The sequence below is a fragment of the Gorilla gorilla genome, chromosome 20, assembly GCF_029281585.2.
Source record: "Gorilla gorilla gorilla isolate KB3781 chromosome 20, NHGRI_mGorGor1-v2.1_pri, whole genome shotgun sequence".
Lineage (NCBI taxonomy): Eukaryota > Metazoa > Chordata > Mammalia > Primates > Hominidae > Gorilla > Gorilla gorilla.
Genome location: NC_073244.2, coordinates 59,864,493 through 59,881,929, shown reverse-complemented (window position 1 = coordinate 59,881,929; position 17,437 = coordinate 59,864,493). Strand labels below are relative to the sequence as shown.

The window sequence follows — 17,437 nt, the reverse complement described above, 5'->3', positions numbered from 1 at the left end:
AGGGTGCTCTGGGCTGGGCGGCGACCTGGTAGCTGTGTGGGAACACTTCCCGGACATAACCAAGGTGGAAGGGCCTGCAGAGATGCACTCTGGGGAGCCTGCCCTCCCAGCTGCTGCTTGTGAGAAAAATCACCACCTGTTCAGCCACTGTCAGCCGGGCTTTCTGTTACTTGCATTAGGGCCCATCTGTGCTTCAGCCTCGTGACAGAGGTGGTCGCTGTGATTGCCATTTCCCGGTGGTGCAGGGCGTCCTTAAGGTTCCCTCTGTGCGCACCACCCCCCACCCTCCTCTGGAGCCCCACTGTCCAGGAAGAAGTGAGGGGCAGATTTTTGGGGGGGCTCCAGGATGGGCGTGGCGCCTGCTAACTGCAGGGCTAGTGGTTCCGATGCAGGCAAACTGGGGAAGTAACTGAGCCACGGAGGAGGCTGGACCACACGGCTTTTTCCGAAAATACTTTAATGCGAGGTCCTCGTGTGGGTCGTGTTTTGGAGAGATAACTCGCCTTGGACTGGAGGGTGGCTGCCTTCTTCCTTTGCCAGGTCATGCGAGGGGCTGCTGGCCACCCCATGCACATGCCCCTGCCCCTCCATGTCAGATGCGTGCCCCTCGGGGCTGGCCGTGTCCGATGCAGGCCCCTTCCGGCTGTTGATCTTGATGGCGGCGCGCAGCGCCGACTTGACCGCCGTCTCCACCCAGCCGTGCGGGTAGGCGGTGTGCTCGCCGGCAAAGTAGATGCGGCCATAAGGGACCGTCCAGTAATCCTTTTCGGTTTGCCAGAGCGCCGGCGGCTGTACCACGAAGCCACCCTGGCTGTGCGGGTCCTCCGCCCAACGCTTGACGACGCCGGTGCCGTCCCAGAGCTGGCGCACGACAGGCCCGTGCAATGCCGCCACGTCGTCGAGCGCCAAGCGCAACGCCTCTTCCCGGCTCAAGCCGGCGAACGCTGCCGCCGCGTCCGACCACGTGTACGAGGCCAGCAGCAGCGCGCCCTCGCGCGGCGGCGGGTAGAAAATCATGCGCGACGGGCGATCGGTGTTCGAGTGGCCGCCTTCAATGTGCTCCTCGCGCCAGAAGGGCCTGCGGAAGCTTAGGAACACCTTGGTGGCCGGCACGTAGTGCAGCCTCCGCAGCGCCTCCTGCATGTGGCGGGGCAGCGGCGGCGAGAAGGTGATGCGCTTCACCGCCGGTCCGCTCGCCGTCAGCAGCACCACGTCGGCCTTCAGTACCTTCAGATTCCGCGCCGGGGGAGAGGTCTCGATCTGCACGTGCACATCGTGCGGTCCCTGGGTCATCGCCACCACGGGCGCGTTCAACAGCACAAGCCCGGACAGCGAGCTCAGCAGCGCGCGCGGCAGCAGGTCCCAGCCACCCACGATGCGGCTGTACCTGCAGGCGGGGCGGGGCGGGGTGGGGGCGTGACCTGGGCTCTGCGGCCCTGCCCCTCTGCCTTGCCCCACCCACCCCGGCAGCTGGCCCCTATGGGCACCGGCCCGCTCCCCCGTCATCCACCTCTCCCGACCCCGCCCGTCCCTGACATCCCGAAGGCCGCAGGAGTAGTGGATTGTGTCACCAGGGACCCCACCACTTCTCCCCTAGGCCGTGTCCTTTATCTGGGAACCGTTAGCCCCGCGGCCATCAATTAGGCCACGCCCTTCACAACAGCCCCGCCCCCCAGACCCAGAGGCTCCCCCCACTCCCTGCTACTTTCCCTGATTGGCCCCCGCCCCCCCTCCCCTGCCCGCCAGCCCCGCCCCTTACTGGAGTCTGTCGCTGAGGCAGCTGTGGGCCCGGAGGGCCTCGGCGAAGCTGAGATAGAAGAAGCCATCCTCGGACATCACGTCTCCCAGAAGCTGCACGGCCGGCCGGCTCAGGTTCCCCTCCCCGAGAAGATATTCCTGCAGGTTGGGCACAGGCCGAGGTTAGGGCCCAGGCAGGCTGCACCCCTGAGAGAGCCCCTCTGCAGCGGGGCCTCCTGGTCCCATGACATGTCCTTGGACCGTAGGATCCTGTCCCCGCTCTCTGACAGATGAGGGAAACGGAGGTCCAGAGAGGGGGCGTGTCCAGCCCCCGGGTCAGGCAGGAAGGCGGTGGCAGGACTAGGGTCCCAGGTACCCGCCTTCTGACTCTCTGGGGAAGGCCTCATGGTCACTCTCTTTGCCCTGCATCTCAGCAGAACCAAGGTCCCCACTTACCAAGAGCGTGTGCCTTTCAAACTTCTTCATCGCCTTTCTGCAGCCCAGTGCCTTGAGGTCTTTGAGGGCCTGTTGTGGAAGAAGCGGACATGGTGCTGAGCTGCCCGGGCAGCCAGGGTGGAGGCCGGGCCTGGAGCCCACACCCGGCTTCTCCTCGTGGTTCTGCCCACGGCCGGCCATTCACCACTCTCAAGCCCCTGGGCTTTTACCCACACCATGCCCTCCGCCTTGCCCTCCACGGCAACTCAGATGCCACTACTCCTCCGATATTACCGAACTGTTAACGCCGCCCATCCCCCCTCATTCGGCTGGCCTGGCTGGTCACAGCTCATCCCGGTTGGGTGTTATTTTGCCTATTTCTCAACCAGCCAGCCAGACTGTGAGCTCCATGGAGGCAGGGATGTGGGCAGCTGGAGAGGAGACTGGGAGAGGGTCCCAGGCGTGCTGTGTCCTCCCGGGGGCTCAGTGATTATTTGTTGCCTGAATCACTGTGGCCACGGACAGAAGCTGGTCCCCTGTGCCACTGGTCAGTGCTGACAGGGCATGATGGCTGAGAAGTTTACCTTCTGTCCGTCCCCTGCCCACAGCCCTCCTGTAGCTCCCCAGTGCCTGGAGCCACAGAATTCTTGCCCCTCAGCCTCATGTTCAAGGCCCCTGCTAGCCCCTCAATGTCTTTTTTTTTTTTTTTTTTTTTTGAGATGGAGTGTCGCTCTGTTGCCCAGGCTGGAGTGCAGTGGCGCCATCTCAGCTCACTGAAACCTCTGCCTCCCAGGTTCAAGTGATTCTCCCACCTCAGCCTCCCAAGTAGCTGGGATTACAGGCGCCTGCCACCACACCTGGCTCATTTTTGCATTTTTAGTAGAGACAGGGTTTCATCATGTTGGTCAGGCTGGTCTCGAACTCCTGACCTCAAGTGATCTGCCTCCTCGGCCTCCCAAAGTGCTGGGATTACAGGCGTGAGCCACTGCGTCTGGCCTCAGTCCATGTCTTTTATGGCAGCTCTGGTTCTGTGAACAGTGTACAGTGCCCAGACCACCTGCCCTCAGGGCTCTCCCACCTACACATCCGGCACCTATTGTTTCCCTGCCTGTCTTTGCATGGCACACGAGTGCCTGTTCTTCAGCACTTTGTTCGAATCTCACCCCCTCCCAGAAGCCTTGCTGCCCCCGTCTAATTTCAGCCTTCTTCTTGGTCCACCTGGCTTCCCCCTTCTGGCCAGGACCTCAGAGGGAAGGCAGTGCCCCTTCACTCACTCATGCATCTCGCATCTCCCAGACTCCAAAACCAGTCAGTGTCAAGGCATAGAAATGACCTGGACGTGGCCCCCATCCTGGTCTAGAAGGGGAGATGGGCAAGTGGGCTCTGACCTGGGTGGGGAGGGGATGTTGGGTGTGGCCAGTTCCTCCCTAAAGGTATCAGGGAAGGCTTCCTGGAGGAGGGGACATTGGAGCTAGTTCTTGAGGGCTGAGCAGGAGTTCCTGTGTGGGGAAGGGAAAGGCATTCTGGAAAGGGAGGGCGATACACAGGTATAGTGGGTGTGAGGAACACAGAGCTGGGGGCATGTGGACCACCATGAGGACAAAAATTCCTTAGAGGAGAAAAGAGCATGAGGCTGGAGGGGTGCAGAAGGGAAGGCCAGTCAGGGCTCAAAGCTGAGCCTGAAAAGATCAGACTTTGTCCTGGAGGCAGCGGGGAGCCACTGGGGGCTGTGAGCAGCATCACTCTGGGTGTGTGGGAAGACGTTTCTGGTACCAGGTTGGGGAGACTGGAGCCTGGGCAGCTTGAGAGGAGGCTGGGGGAGGGTCCAGGGCAGAAGAGGAGGCCTGAGCTGGGGTGGGCAGAGGGGAGCAGGGCACAAGCATCAGGGGGCGGGGTGGGCACTGATGGTGGGAGAGGTGGGCGAGGAGGAGGTCAGGAGGAGGATGGCTCCTAGGGGTCTGCCCGTGACTGCGGGATGGTGGGGCCATCGTGAGATGGGGGCACCAGGAGGAGGAACAGGTTTAGGGGAAGGTTCTGAGCCCAGTGTGCTGGGGAGGGACACAGATCAGGGTCTCGGGAGGCAGATGTCTCCATCAGCCCATGGATCTATGTTTAAGCCAGAGGTGGAGACTGGGGAGGTTATCCAGGACAGTGTGTGGGTGAAAGGGGAAGAGGCCAAAAGCTGATGCAGCTTTGGGGTCAGCAGTGTTTACGGGGAAGCTAAAGAAGGGAGTTGGGGCCGGGGGCAGTGGCTCACGCCTGTAATCCCAGCACTTTGGGAGGCTGAGGCAGGTGGATCACGAGGTCAGAAGTTCAAGATCAGCCTGGCCAAGATGGTGAAACCCCGTCTCTATTAAAAATACAAAAATTAGCTGGGCGTGGTGGTGGGTGCCTGTAATCCCAGCTACTCGGGAGGCTGAGGCAGAGAATTGCTTGAACCTGGGAGGCGGAGGTTGCAGTGAGCTGAAATGGCGCCATTGCACTCCAGCCTGGGTGACAGAGTAAGACTCCGTCTCAAAAAAAAAAAAAAAAAAAGAAGGGAGTTGAGAGATGACCCATATGTGTAGAAGCCCCTGGGCTGGCCCATTCTCATTCTCGGATTTCAGTGAGGTCAGTGGTTAGACCTCATGGCACACATCCCCTGGGTAGAATTTCCATCTCCACCAACAGGCGCCCCACCCCATGGAGGGGACTGAAGGGATGCCCGAGAGAAGAAAAGCCGGGCCGGGGTGAGCTTAGGAGGAGGACAGAGAAGTCAGGGCGGGAGGAGGGTGCAGGCGGTACCCACCTGGTTGAGAGCCATCTGGTAGATGTCTTCGGGCGAGTGGCCCTTTTCCTGGGGGCGCAAGGCGTAGCCCAGCTTCTCGGGCACCTTCTCCACCACGTAGTTGCGCAGCTTCACTTCGTGCACCTCCGTCCACGTGTTCTTGTCGTACTGGGTGAACTTGGTCAGGTTGAGCCCCAGGCCCTGGCAGAGCTTGTGGAGGATCCTGATCAAGGGAGTGGGTGAGTGAGGGCTGGGCTCCAGTGGGGGTGGCCTGGTCCCTAGTGGGACTTGGAGAAGAGGGGTGGGAGGGGAGAGTAGCTGGGGACCAGCATGAGGCTGGGGGTGGGGCTAGATCTGGGGTTATCAATGCTGGGGGATGGGAATGAAATGGGGACAAGGCTGGAGGCCTCAGGGCAGTACCAGGATTAGGATTGGGTTAAGAGTGGGATAGAGCCCAGATTAGAATCGGGAAGGGGGACAGAGTTTGGGTTGGATGGGGGTTTGAGATGAAGAAGGGGCCTGGGGCTGGGGTGCCTGAGGGTGTGGGGATGGTGGAGCTGCAGGCCTGGAGGGGCCAGCACAGGAGCTGGCTTTTGCACCAGGCAGGGCCAGCTGGAAGTCTGGTTGGACCAGGTGGCCCGAGCGTTGCCAGAGGCCCAGGGCTGGCGCTGGAGGCAAGACTGAGGTGAGGATTAGGCGAAGGATGGGGTTGGAGGCTGGGTTTGGGAGTCAGAGTGGAAGTTCGGGCCCACTCTGGTGTGGGCATGGAGCTGGGGGGCTAGTCGAGTCTAGGCACACAGGTAGGTGGGTTGCCGGTTCACCTGTGAGAGCTGGGCATGCGCATGGCTCCCAGCTCCCCAATCCAGCCCGTGTTCTGGTCCCGGTAGGTGAAGATGCGGCCCCCGATCCTGTTATCTGCCTCCAGGATGGTAACCTGTGGGAGTCCGTGCGGCGAGGAGGGCCCTTCAGCTCCACCCACTGACCATCCCCTGCCCTCTACCACCCCGTGCCAGCCCCCTGCCTTCTTCCATCCCCACAGTGGCCCAGACCCAGACTAGGAGAGGGTCCCCTTCTGTATGGGAGGTGGGGGAACAGAACTGAGTGAGCAGTTCCAGACTGCAGGAGGAAGGCCGCCAGCTAGACTGCAAAGGGACTTCCCAGCTCGGGGAGTTCGGAGATGACCCATATGCGTAGAAGCCCCTGGGCTGGCCCATTCTCATTCTCGGATTTCAGTGAGAAGGTCAGTGGTTAGACCTCAGGGCACACATCCCCTTGGTAGAGTTTCCCTCTCCACCAACAGGCGTCCCACCCCAGGACAGAGGAGCTTTGAGCCAGTGAGACTTCCCTCTGGGATGAAAAACGTAGGACAGGAAAGTCTGGGGCCTCTCAGTGGAGACATGTGACAGCAGGGGGCTTGGGCCTCACCCCCAGACTATGGGGAAAGATAGCCTCTCCCTCCACATCCCCACCTCCACCCCCTCAAGGAGGAACGCGGCCGTGTCCCTGTGCCCAGGGACTCCAGCCTGCAGCAGGAGGGACTCCAGGTAGACTGCAAGCAGTGCTTCCCACCTTGTGTCCAGCATTGCTGAGCACCTTGGCGGCCACCAGCCCGGCCACACCAGCGCCAACCACAATCACCCTCTGGGGCTTCAGGGTCCGATTGAGCCCCCAGGTCACCACCTCGAGCAGCTGCTCATAGTCAGGATCCTGCATGCATTTCTCGAAGGGGTCTTGGCTGCGTTCAGCCTTCCAGTCCCGGGAGGCCACCAGGCTGAGGAGGATGGGGACAACGACGAGGAGGCGCAGGGCTGGAAGGAGGAGGACAGGGTCAACGGGGTCGTGGCAGGTCGGGGGAGAGGGGTTCTACTCACTTGTCCCAGAGCCCCCTCCCCTGCTTACTCACCCAATGGGGCCATGACTCTCGGTGGGAGATGGTGTCTGGGGTGGAGGAGAAGGGAGGGCTGTAGTGACTGAGCCCTGTGACCACTGTAGCCTGACTCTGTCTCCCATGGGCTGCCCAGCTGCTCGAGCCGGCCCTCCCCCAGTCACTGTCCTCCTCTCTGGACCTGTGTCCCCTAACCCCATTCCTTCAGAGTCCCCTGGACCGTCCCTGCCTCCCTCCTCACCGGTCTCCACCTCTGCCACAGCTCTCTCGGGTTCCTGTCTCTTTCTCTTCTTTTCCCTCTTTCTTTCCTTTCTTTCTTTCTTTCTTTCTTTCTTTCTAACAGTCTTTCTCTGCCATCCAGGCTGGAGTGCAGTGGTAAGATCTTGGCTCACTGCAACCTCCGCCTCCCAGGTTCAAGCAATCCTCCCACTTCAGCCTCCCAAGTAACTGGGATTACAGACACCCATAACCAAACCTGGCTAATTTTTGTATTTTTAGTAGAGACGGGGTTTCGCCATGTTGGCCAGGCTGGTCTCGAACTCCTGACCTTAGGTGATCCACCCACCTCGGCCTCCCAAAGTGCTGGGATTCCAGGCATGAGCCCTCGCACCCGGCCTCTTTTCCCTCTTCCTCATCTCCCCGGCTCCTGACTGCTTCTCAGTCCCTATTTCTGTGGGTCCTGTCTCTCTGTCCCCCCACCACTGGCCATGTCACTACCTCCAGCTCTTGGTGACAGCAGGACAGCGCGGTCCTCTCCACCGCCCTCCACTGTCTCTGCTGTGGCCCTTTCTCTCCCCTTAAACTGGCAGAGCCCCGCCCACCCCTCCTTTTGGGAAACTGGCCGAGGGAAATGAAACTGGTTTCCTGGAGCTGCTCTGGTCCAATGCTCAGAGTCTAGTTGAGGTTGGAGAAAGGGGGTAGGAGGAAGTTAATCAGTCTATTCACTTCCTTTTGCCCCAGATAGTTCTGGGGTGGTTTGGAGGCCAGAAATAGATGCTCAGGTAACCGTGCCAACAACGGGGAATCCCCTTCGGCTTGCGCCCATCCCTGATCACCAGGCCACTTGTTTCTATCCTCCCCTGCACTCTCTCCGCCTCCTTGATTCCCACGGGGACAGAGGGGCTACAGGTCCCTGGGCCAGGCCAACTTTTCCCTCCAAGTCCCTCTCCGTCAGGTGTCGCCATGTCCTGCAGGGCCCCCCATGGTTCCACTTCCCTCTCCACTTGCCACCCAGAGCCTCAGTCTCCCCCTCCGTCAAATGGGTGTAGCAGTGGGGCTGGCAGCCGTGGTCCCAGGGTCAGGACGTGGGCTCTGAGCCCGCCCTCCCCTCTGTGGCTCTCGTCTACAGCTGTCAAATGGGGGCGTCACAGTGTTTTAGGATCAAGTGAGTGAATCCAGGTTAAGTTCTGTGGCCGGAACCTGGGGTAGTACTGGAAGCTGCTCCTTTGGAAATGCCAGCTGCTGTGGCCGCAGGGGCACTCAGGGGTTCTGTGAGTGACCACCCGGCAGAGGGAAGCGCCCAGGCTTCACCCATCCCTGCTTTAAGAACCACCTCAGTGCTCAGGGCAGGGAGTGGGGCGGCACCTTGGAGTGGGTGGGGGCGGAGAAACAATAGCAGGGACTTTCCTTGGGGTGGGGGAGAAGGAGCCAGGGGGTCCGTGAGGAGAAAAACCAGAGGGAGGCAGATTCTCTGCAGCAAGGGTCGGGTGGGGGTTGGGGGGCATTACCAAGAAGGAAGATGGGAAACTCCCGCAGTAAATCAAAGAGGGATGCGGTTATGGCCAGGAGGGGCTGGGGGGTGAATGTGAGTAACAAGGCATGTGATGTAGGGGCGGGAGGCCGTGGCAAAAGGAAATGATCAAAGAGCTGGACAGTTCAGGGACCGAAAGAGCTTGGGTCAGCAAAAATAGTGACGAGGGCCAGGGGTGGCTCACGCCTGTAATCCCAGCACTTTGGGAGGTCGAGGCAGGCGGATCACCTGATGTCAGGAGTTCAAGACCAGCCTGGCCAACATGGCAAAACCTCGTCTCTACTAAAAATATAAAAATTAGCCGGGCGTGGTGGCATACGCCTGTAGTCCCAACTACTGAGGAGGCTGGGACAGGAGAATTGCTTGAACCCAAGAGGTGGAGGTTGCAGTGAGCTGAGATCGTGCCACTGCACTCTAGCCTGGGTGACAGAGCCAGACTCCATCTCAAAAAATAAAAAATAAAAATAAAAAATAGTAATGAGGGCCGGGTGCGGAGGCTCACTGCTGTAATCCTAGCACTTTGGGAGGCCGAGGTGGGATGATTGCTTGAGCCCAGGGGCTCGAGACCAGCCTGGCCAAGATGGCGAAACCCTTTCTCTAAAAAAGAAAAAAAAGAAAAAAATAGTGACAAAAATGTTCCCATGGCGATCACCTGCCTTGGAGGCCGCCTGGTGCTCAGGGCTTTGCACCCATCGTAACCCTCACAATGCCTGCATTTGAGGCCAGGCACAGTGGCTCACGCCTGTAATCCCAGCAATTTGGGAGGCTGAGGTGGGCAGATCACTTGAGGTCAGGAGTTCAAGACCAGCCTGGCCAAAATGATGAAACCCTGTGTCTACCAAAAATATAAAAAATTAGCCAGGCGTGATGGTGCACACCTGTAATCCCAGCTACTCGGGACGCTGAGGCAGGAGAATCGCTTGAACCCGGGAGGCAGAGGTTGCAGTGAGCCGAGATTGCACCGCTGCACTCCAGCCTGGGGGACAGAGTGAGACTCCGTCTCAAAAACAAACAAACAAACAAACAAAAAACCAACAACAATGCCTGCATTTGATAGTTGAGGAAACTGAGGCTTGGAGATGGCGAGAGGGTGGGACAGGAGGACCCTGGGGCACAGAGAGGGGAAAAGGCTTGGCCTAGGTCTCAGAGTTTCATTCACAGTGACATGTCAAGTATGAACGCGGCGGGATTGGGGCCTTATTCGCCTGTGCCTCGGCCTGGGTCCCACAGTGGGAAATGGCAGTGCTGGCATTCCTCACCAGGTCAGGTGGGCCCCAGGTCCCCGGCCCCTGCCCAGTAGCTTGTTCAGTCCTACAGCCGCATAACAGTGGAAACAACCATGGAAAGGGGTGGAGGCCCACAGCCAACTGGCTCCCAGGGCATGTCCCAGGAGTTTTTGGGTCCCCAGAGTGGGTGGGGCCCTGCACCAATCCCCTTGTCCTTATCACACAGGGTTGTTGCACAAAACTCCTCTGGCCCCAGGCATATGTGCAGCTCACCTTGGGGGACTTCTGGGTGGTTGTTGTTGTTGTTTTGAGAGATGGGGTCTCGCTCTGTCACTCAGGCTAGAGCACAGTGGCACAATCTCGGCTCACTGCAGCCTCAACCTCCCGGGCTCAAGAAATCCTCCCACCTCAGCCTCCCTAGTAGCTGGGACTACAGGAGTGCACTACCACACCTGTTTTTGTTTTTGTTTGTTTGTTTGTTTTTTAATTGAGACGGAGTCTCACTCTGTCACCCAGGCTGGAGTGTAGTGGCTCTATCTTGGCTCACTGCAAGCTCCACCTCCTGGGTTCACGCCATTCTCCTGCCTCAGCCTCCAGAGTAGCTGGGACTACAGGCGCCTGCCACCACGTCCGGCTAATTTTTGTATTTTCAGTAGAGACGGGATTTCACCGTGTTAGCCAGGATGGTCTCAATCTCCTGACTTTGTGATCTGCCCGCCTCGGCCTCCCAAAGTGCTGGGATTACAGGCGTGAGCCACCGCGCCCAGCCACACCTGGCTAATTTCTGTGCTGTTTGTAGAGATGGGATTTTGTTATGCTGCCCAGGCTGGTCTTGAACTCCTGGGCTTAATCGATCCTCCAGCCTCAGTCTCTCGAGTAGCTGGGACCACAGGTGCACACCACCATGCACAGCTAAATTTTTGTACTTTTTCATAGCGACGGGGCCTCGCTATGTTGCCCAGGCTGGTCTCAAACTCCTGGGCTCAGGTGATCTACCTGCCTTGGCCTCCCAGAGTGCTGGGATAACAAGCATGAGCCTCTATGCCCGGCCCCTTTGAGCTTTTTTGTGCGTTTCACATCATCTTCATTCAGCATGTATTACTTTTGTAATTAAAGAAAAAAAAAATCCCAATTAATGTTAGTTTGAAGCAATACATCAGACAGGCCAGGTGCCCCAAGTGAAGAGCAGAGGGCGCAAGTCAGCTGGCTCAGGATTGATACCTTTCCAGAATGCTCTGTCTCCCAGGCTGGAGTACAGTGGTGTGATCTCAGTTCACTGCGGCCTCTGTCTCCTGGGTTCAAGTGATTCTCCTGCCTCAGCCTCCCCAGTAGCTGGGATTACAGGCGCGTGCACCACCACGCTCAGCTAATTTTTATATTTTTAGTAGAGACGGGGTTTCTCCATGTTGGACAGGCTGGTCTCAAAGTCCTGACCTCAGGTGATCCGCCCACCTGGGCCTCCCAAAGTGCTGGGATTACAAGTGTGAGCCACCATGCCCAGCCTGCAGAATCATTTCTGGTAATACTAAGGAGATTGGTGTTCAGGTTAAATTAGGTTTAGGGATGAGGGTGGAATTAGGGAAAAGCAGTTTGGATAGGTGAGTGGGAGACAGGAGGGAGGGGAGGGGCAGGTGGAGGGAGCGGAGGGGAGGAAAGGCCCAGACAAGTATCTGTTGACTTCAGCAGGTTTGGGGGTATTCTGGTTTTTTGATGGAGTTTCTGGAAAATAAGGTTAATCCTCCCAGATAATGGTCTTTGGTGGGGCAAATCCCACCTTATTTGGTTGACTTCTAGAACCACAATGATGGTTTTGATGAGGTTTAGGTCATGTCTATACAGCAGCCAGACACCTGGCCCTGGCCCCACTGGGGGCCTCGTGGCCCATCAGGGCAGCTGATGCTGATGAGGGCTGCACAGATGTGCTGGGGACTGGGCCCCTGCCTTACGTATATATGCATTCTCTTCTCTGAGTCTGTCCAAAGACCCTAAGTGGTCAGTATTAAAAGTTTCATTGGCCAGACGCGGTGGCTCACTCCTGTCATCACAGCACTTTGGGAGGCCGAGGTGGGTGGGCAGATCACGAGATCAGGAGTTCGAGACCAGCCTGGCCAACATGGTGAAACCCCGTCTCTACTAAAAATACAAAAAAATTAGCCGGGCGTGGTGGCGGGCATCTGTAATCCTAGCTACTCAGGATCCTGAGGCGGGAGAATTGCTCGAGCCTGGGAGGCAGAGGTTGCGGTGAGCCGAGACCGCGCCATTGCACTCCAGCCTGGGCTACAGAGCGAGACTCTGTCTCAAAAACAAAACAAAACAAAACAAACACAAAACTTTCACCAAGGCTTGGGTGGGCAGGGCCTGCCCAGGGGATGACCTGGGACCTGGGTGGGAGTCAGGGGGTCCAGGCCCAGATTGGGGAAGGGACTCAGGGATCGGAGGACAGAATTAGTGAGTCCCCCAATCTTTGGCCTGACCCCAGGACAGGGTCCCCCTTCCCATGGAACCCTCCTTCCTGTTTCCAGAACATCCCAGGGCCCCGGGTGGGGGCACTCACTGCATGGCTGCCTCTGGGGGGCTCTCTCAGCACCCATGGCCTTTATGGTTAGCCCGGGACAGAAGTCATCGTTGGGCATGTGCGGAATCAAGGTGAATGATGGTGGCTTTGTCCTTGTTAGTGGTGCCCTTGTTAGATCAGAGACGCCAAGTTCCTGATATTGGGGTCAGAGCAGCTGGGAGGCTGTGAAAGGCAGGTCCCCCTTTCTCAGAAGTGTTTTATTATGGAAACTTTCAAACATCTAAAACCAGAGTGAGCAGGGGATGAACCCAGGTGAATTCATGGCTTCACACATCCCTTGTCTCACTCACACCCTCCCCGCCCCCTCACTGGATTTATTTTAGAGCAAGTCCCAGGCACCATATTGTCTTCTGATTTTTTGGGACTGAGTCTCGTTCTGTCACCCAGGCTGGAGTGCAGTGGCACAATCTCAGCTCACTGCAACCTCCACCTCCTGGGTTCAAGTGGTTCTCCTCCTCCCTCAGCCTCCCGAGGAGCTGCGATTACAGGTACAGGCCACCACGCCCAGCTAATTTTTGTATTTTTAGTAGAGACAGGGTTTCACCATGTTGGCTGGGCTGGTCTTGAACTCCTGACTTCGGGTGATCCCTCCCATCTTGGCCTCCCAAAGTGCTGGGATTACAAGGCTGAGCCACTGCACCTGACCATGTTTTGCTTTTTAAAAACTACAATATCATTATCATATTTTAAGATGGCAGCCATTTCTTTTTTTTTTTTTTTGAGATGGAGTCTCGCTCAGTTGCCCAGGCTGGAGTGCAGTGGCACGATCTCAGCTCACTGCAAGCTCCGGATGGCAGCCATTTCTTAATATCATTAAATCAATGTTCACGTTTCCTGGAATAGCTCATCACTGAAAAACAAAACAAAACAAAAAAACGGTTTAGGCTGGGCATGGTGGCTGACACCTGTAATCACAGTACTTTGGGAGGCCGAGGTGAGCGGATCACCTGAGGTCAGGAGCTCAAGACCAGCCTGGGCAACATGGTGAAACCCCATCTCTACTAAAAATACAAAAATTAGCCAGGCGTGGTGGCGGGCACCTCTGTAATCCCAGCTACTCAGGAGGCTGAGGCAGGAGAATCACTTGAACCTGGGAGGCAGAGGTCGCTATGAGTTGAGATCATGCCACTCCAGCCTAGGCGACAGAGCGGGACTCTTTCTCAAAAAAAAAAAAAGGCCAGGTGTGGTGGCTCATGCCTGTAATCCCAGCACTTTGGGAGGCCGAGACAGGTGGATCACAAGGTCAGGAGATCAAGACCATCCTGGCCAACATGGTAAAACCCTGTCTCTACTAAAAATACGAAAATTAGCTGGGTGTGGTGGTGCACGCCTGTAGTCCCAGCTACTCAGGAGGCTGAGGCAGGAGAATCGCTTGAACCCGGGAGGCAGAGATTGCAGTGAGCCGAGATCACACCACTGCACGCCAGCCTGAGCAACAGAGCAGGACTCTCTGAAAAAAAAAAAAACAACAAAACAAAAAACGGTTGGTTTGTCAAGATGCCAATCACAGTCCATATTGCATTTGAGTGACATTGTCTTGGTCAGTAAGTGTCACTATCAGTTCTGTGGGTTCAAGGGAACTAGGGTATCTGAGGTGACCCCAGGGCACCAGGCTAGACCCCATCACGGCAGCGCACCCGGTCTGCTTCTTGCCTCGGGAAACCTTTGGCGTCTGAGAGGGTTCAACCTGATGGTGTCTGGAGGGGAGACGGGACAAGGGCGCCCATGTGGGTCACTGTGTTTGAAGTCACCAGGGCCCTGGTGTGCAGAAGCCAAGGGTGTGGTCCTGTGGGACAGGCAGGGGAACAGCCGGGGTCACTGAAACCTGGCTGGGGGGCTGGCTGCTGCGCAAGAAGCAGACCTCGCTTCCGAGCGTGAGGGCTTTGCTCCCTGGGAGGTTCTGTGGAGAGCCGCTGCCCTGAGTCAGGGCAGATTTTTAAAGCACCCTGACATTTTTGGGGTTTACTGAAAACTTGGGAGCAGTGGTGTGCTGAAGCTGAGTCATACCAGGTCATAAGAGCTGATTTACATTTTCAGGAGTTTCGGGTTTTGCTTTGCAAGCCATTCATTACTAAAAAATAAATTGTATTGATGATTAGTTTTTACTAAAAAAGAATAAAAAGTCATCATTCCCTCATGGTTTGACTACCTATTATACTATTATATGTGCTGGTTTTTTTTTTTTTTTTTTTTTTTGAGACAGAGTCTCACTTTTGTTACCCAGGCTGGAGTGCAGTGGTACGATCTCGGCTCACTGCAACGTCTGCCTCCCAGGTTCATGTGATCCTCCCACCTCAGCCTTCAAGTATCTGAAACTACAGGCAGGAGCCACCACGCCAGGCTAATTTTTGTATTTTTGTAGAGACGAGGTTTCGCTATGTTGCCCAGGCTGGTCTCAAACTTCAGACCCCAAGTAATCTACTCCCCTTGGCCTCCCCAAAATGTCGGGATTACAGGCATGAGCCACCACACCCAGCCCCCATTTGCCACTCTTATCCCTAAACAGGGGAAAGCAAAGCAGTAAGAGCTGAGATTCACCTTTAAAAGCCTCTGATTCCAAATTTAGTCACCAAATGTGTTGTCTTCATATGAATTAATGAGGAACTTAAGGAAAGGCCATTTGTCAGGACTGGGAAGGAAGCACATCTGTGTATTTTCTTCCTGGAAAGGGAAACTGAAATTACGATGGAGCCATCACCCGCGGTGGCACCCAGTCGGTTGCTGATGTTGCTGCGATCTCGGGATCCCTCCTAGACTCCCCCAGGAGGCCTGTTGGGACCATTTCTCACATGGCTTTGGGGCACAGAGCCTCCTGATTTAATGGAATCACTTGTGTTATTCAGAGTGGGGTGCTCAAGATCCTTTGGGGTATGGGAAGAAAATGTAGAACTTAAAATTTTTTTTTTTGAGATGAAGTCTAACTTTGTTGCCCAGGCTGGAGTGCAGTGGCGCGATCTCGGCTCACTGCAACCTCCGCCTCCCAGGTTCAAGTGATTCTCCTGAGTACCTGGGATTACAGGCACCCACCACCACGCCGGGCTAATTTTTGTATTATTTATTTACTCATTTGAGACGGAGTCACTCTGTTGCCCAGGCTGGAGTGCAGTGGCTTGATCTCTGCTCACTGTAAGCTCCGCCTCCCGGGTTCATGCCATTCTCCTGCCTCAGTCTCCCGAGTAGCTGTGACTACAGGCGCCCGCCACCACACCCGGCTAATTTTTTTATATTTTTAGTAGAGATGGGGTTTCACCGTGTTAGCCAGGATGGTCTCGATCTCCTAACCTCGTGATCTGCCCACCCTGGCCTCCCAAAGGGCTGGGATTACAGGCATGAGCCACCGTGCCCAGCCCCTAATTTTTGTATTTTTAGAAGATACGGGGTTTCACCATGTTGGCCAGGCTGGTCTCAAACTCCTGACCTCAGGTGATCCACCCGTCTCGGCCTCCCAAAGCTGGAATTTGTTATTTTAAAAATATAACTATAAGAAAGCAATTAAGCTTTGCTAATGGTTAATATACAAAATAGGAAATAATATGCAAAATAATAGGAAAAATATACATGTACACTTTGGAAATACATGCTCAAATTTTCTCATCATGATTGTGTGGCCCCTGCCAACGACCTTGTGGGCATTTTTTGGTACCTCCAGCACCAGATCAGGATCAGCTCTAAAAATGGATGCTGAATGCACAAATGTAGGTAAAATGCAAACTGCTTCCTACCTCCTAAGGGGACTCGAGGCCTCCCTTCCGGCAGAGGGGACGATATGAGTCAAGGCCTATGAACTGCAGAAAAAGGTCCCGGCTGTAGGTGACAGCTTTCAGAGAGAAGTAGCTGGGTTGTGAGGTCTTCCTCTGGTTTACTGCTCCCACCACACACACCCATGGTTTCTACTTAGACACAACTCTTGTCCTCCAGAGCCCAAGATGGTGCAAGGAAATTTTATTTATTTATTTGAGACGGAGTTTCGCTTTTGTTGCCTAGGCTGGAGTGCAATGGCATGATCTCGGCTCACTGCAACCTCCACCTCCCGGGTTCAAGCGATTCTCCTGCCACAGCCTCCCGAGTAGCTGGGATTACAGGCGCCCGCCACTTAACTAGCCACCAGCTCATGTTTGTATTTTTGGTAGAGATGGGATTTCTCCATGTTGGCCATGCTGGTCTCGAACTCCTGACCTCAGGTGTTCCGCCAGCCTTGGCCTCCCAAAGTGCTGGGATTACAGGTGTGAGCCACCGCACCTGGCCGGTCCAAGGAAATAATGACTCATGATCATGACTTCGGGAGACTTTTGGAACCTGGGCCATGAATCTCCCAAGTGTGGCCCACAGACTGAGATGGAAGAGGCAGCAGGAGGCCAAAGGGGTACACTCCACTCCCCACAGCCCAGGAGATCTGAGTGCTTGACCACAGAGCGAGGCTGGAGGGTGGAGGAAGAGCATTGGGCCCGTGTCTTTAGCCCCAGGTGACAGGAAGGAATGCTGCCCATGACATCTGTAACCACTGGAATAGCGCCTTAGGGATGGTACTAGATGACTTAACGTGTGTGTATATTTTTTGAGACAGAGTCTCGCTCTGTCGCCCAGGCTGGAGTGCAGTGGCGTGATCATGGCTCACTGCAGCCTCAAAGGCCTGGGCTTAAATGATCCTTCCACCTCAGCCTCCCAGGTAGCTGGGACCACAGTTGCGTGCCACCACGCACAACCAAACTTTTTTGTAGTTTTTGTAGAGACGGGGTTTCACCATGTTGCCCAGGCTGGTCTTGAATCCCTGATCTCAAGTGATCTGCCCATCTTGGCCTCCCAAAGTGCTGGGATTACAGGTGTGAGCCACCTTGCCCAGCCATATTTGTGTATATTCTACGACATAACTGTCACAAAACACCTGGAGCCCACTCCCCGTGGCAGCTTCACTCGTGTGTTCCTCTTCTACCACTAGCACCACCCTTCCCGGAGCAAACCACGATTTGCATTTGTCTATTACTCTGTCTCATCAAACAAAAGCTGCTTCACTGCATGCCCCTATGTCTATGCAAGCACTACTTCATTTGCTTGCCTGTGCGTT

General features: G+C 56.0%; 1 protein-coding gene across 5 annotated transcripts in view; it reads right to left on the bottom strand.

The window, feature by feature from the left end:
- Positions 1-440: 440 nt before the first annotated feature.
- IL4I1 (interleukin 4 induced 1) overlaps positions 441-17,437 on the bottom strand; it is a 39,638-nt gene continuing 22,641 nt past the window's right edge. For 2 of the 5 annotated variants that reach the window (XM_055369879.1, XM_004061199.4), the window contains exons 2-9: positions 14,914-15,036; positions 12,355-12,537; positions 6,509-6,747; positions 5,761-5,873; positions 4,961-5,162; positions 2,194-2,262; positions 1,760-1,896; positions 441-1,387 (exon numbers count right to left, since the gene is read on the bottom strand). In XM_055369879.1, the coding sequence (XP_055225854.1) occupies positions 457-1,387; positions 1,760-1,896; positions 2,194-2,262; positions 4,961-5,162; positions 5,761-5,873; positions 6,509-6,747; positions 12,355-12,433 (1,770 nt within the window). In that variant the 5' untranslated portion in view covers positions 12,434-12,537; positions 14,914-15,036 and the 3' untranslated portion in view covers positions 441-456. Of the gene's footprint in view, positions 1,388-1,759; positions 1,897-2,193; positions 2,263-4,960; positions 5,163-5,760; positions 5,874-6,508; positions 6,748-6,842; positions 6,878-7,541; positions 7,629-12,354; positions 12,596-14,913; positions 15,037-17,437 lie in introns of those variants that run through there. The other 3 variants (XM_019014968.3, XM_004061198.5, XM_055369882.1) reach the window with 3 other exon arrangements.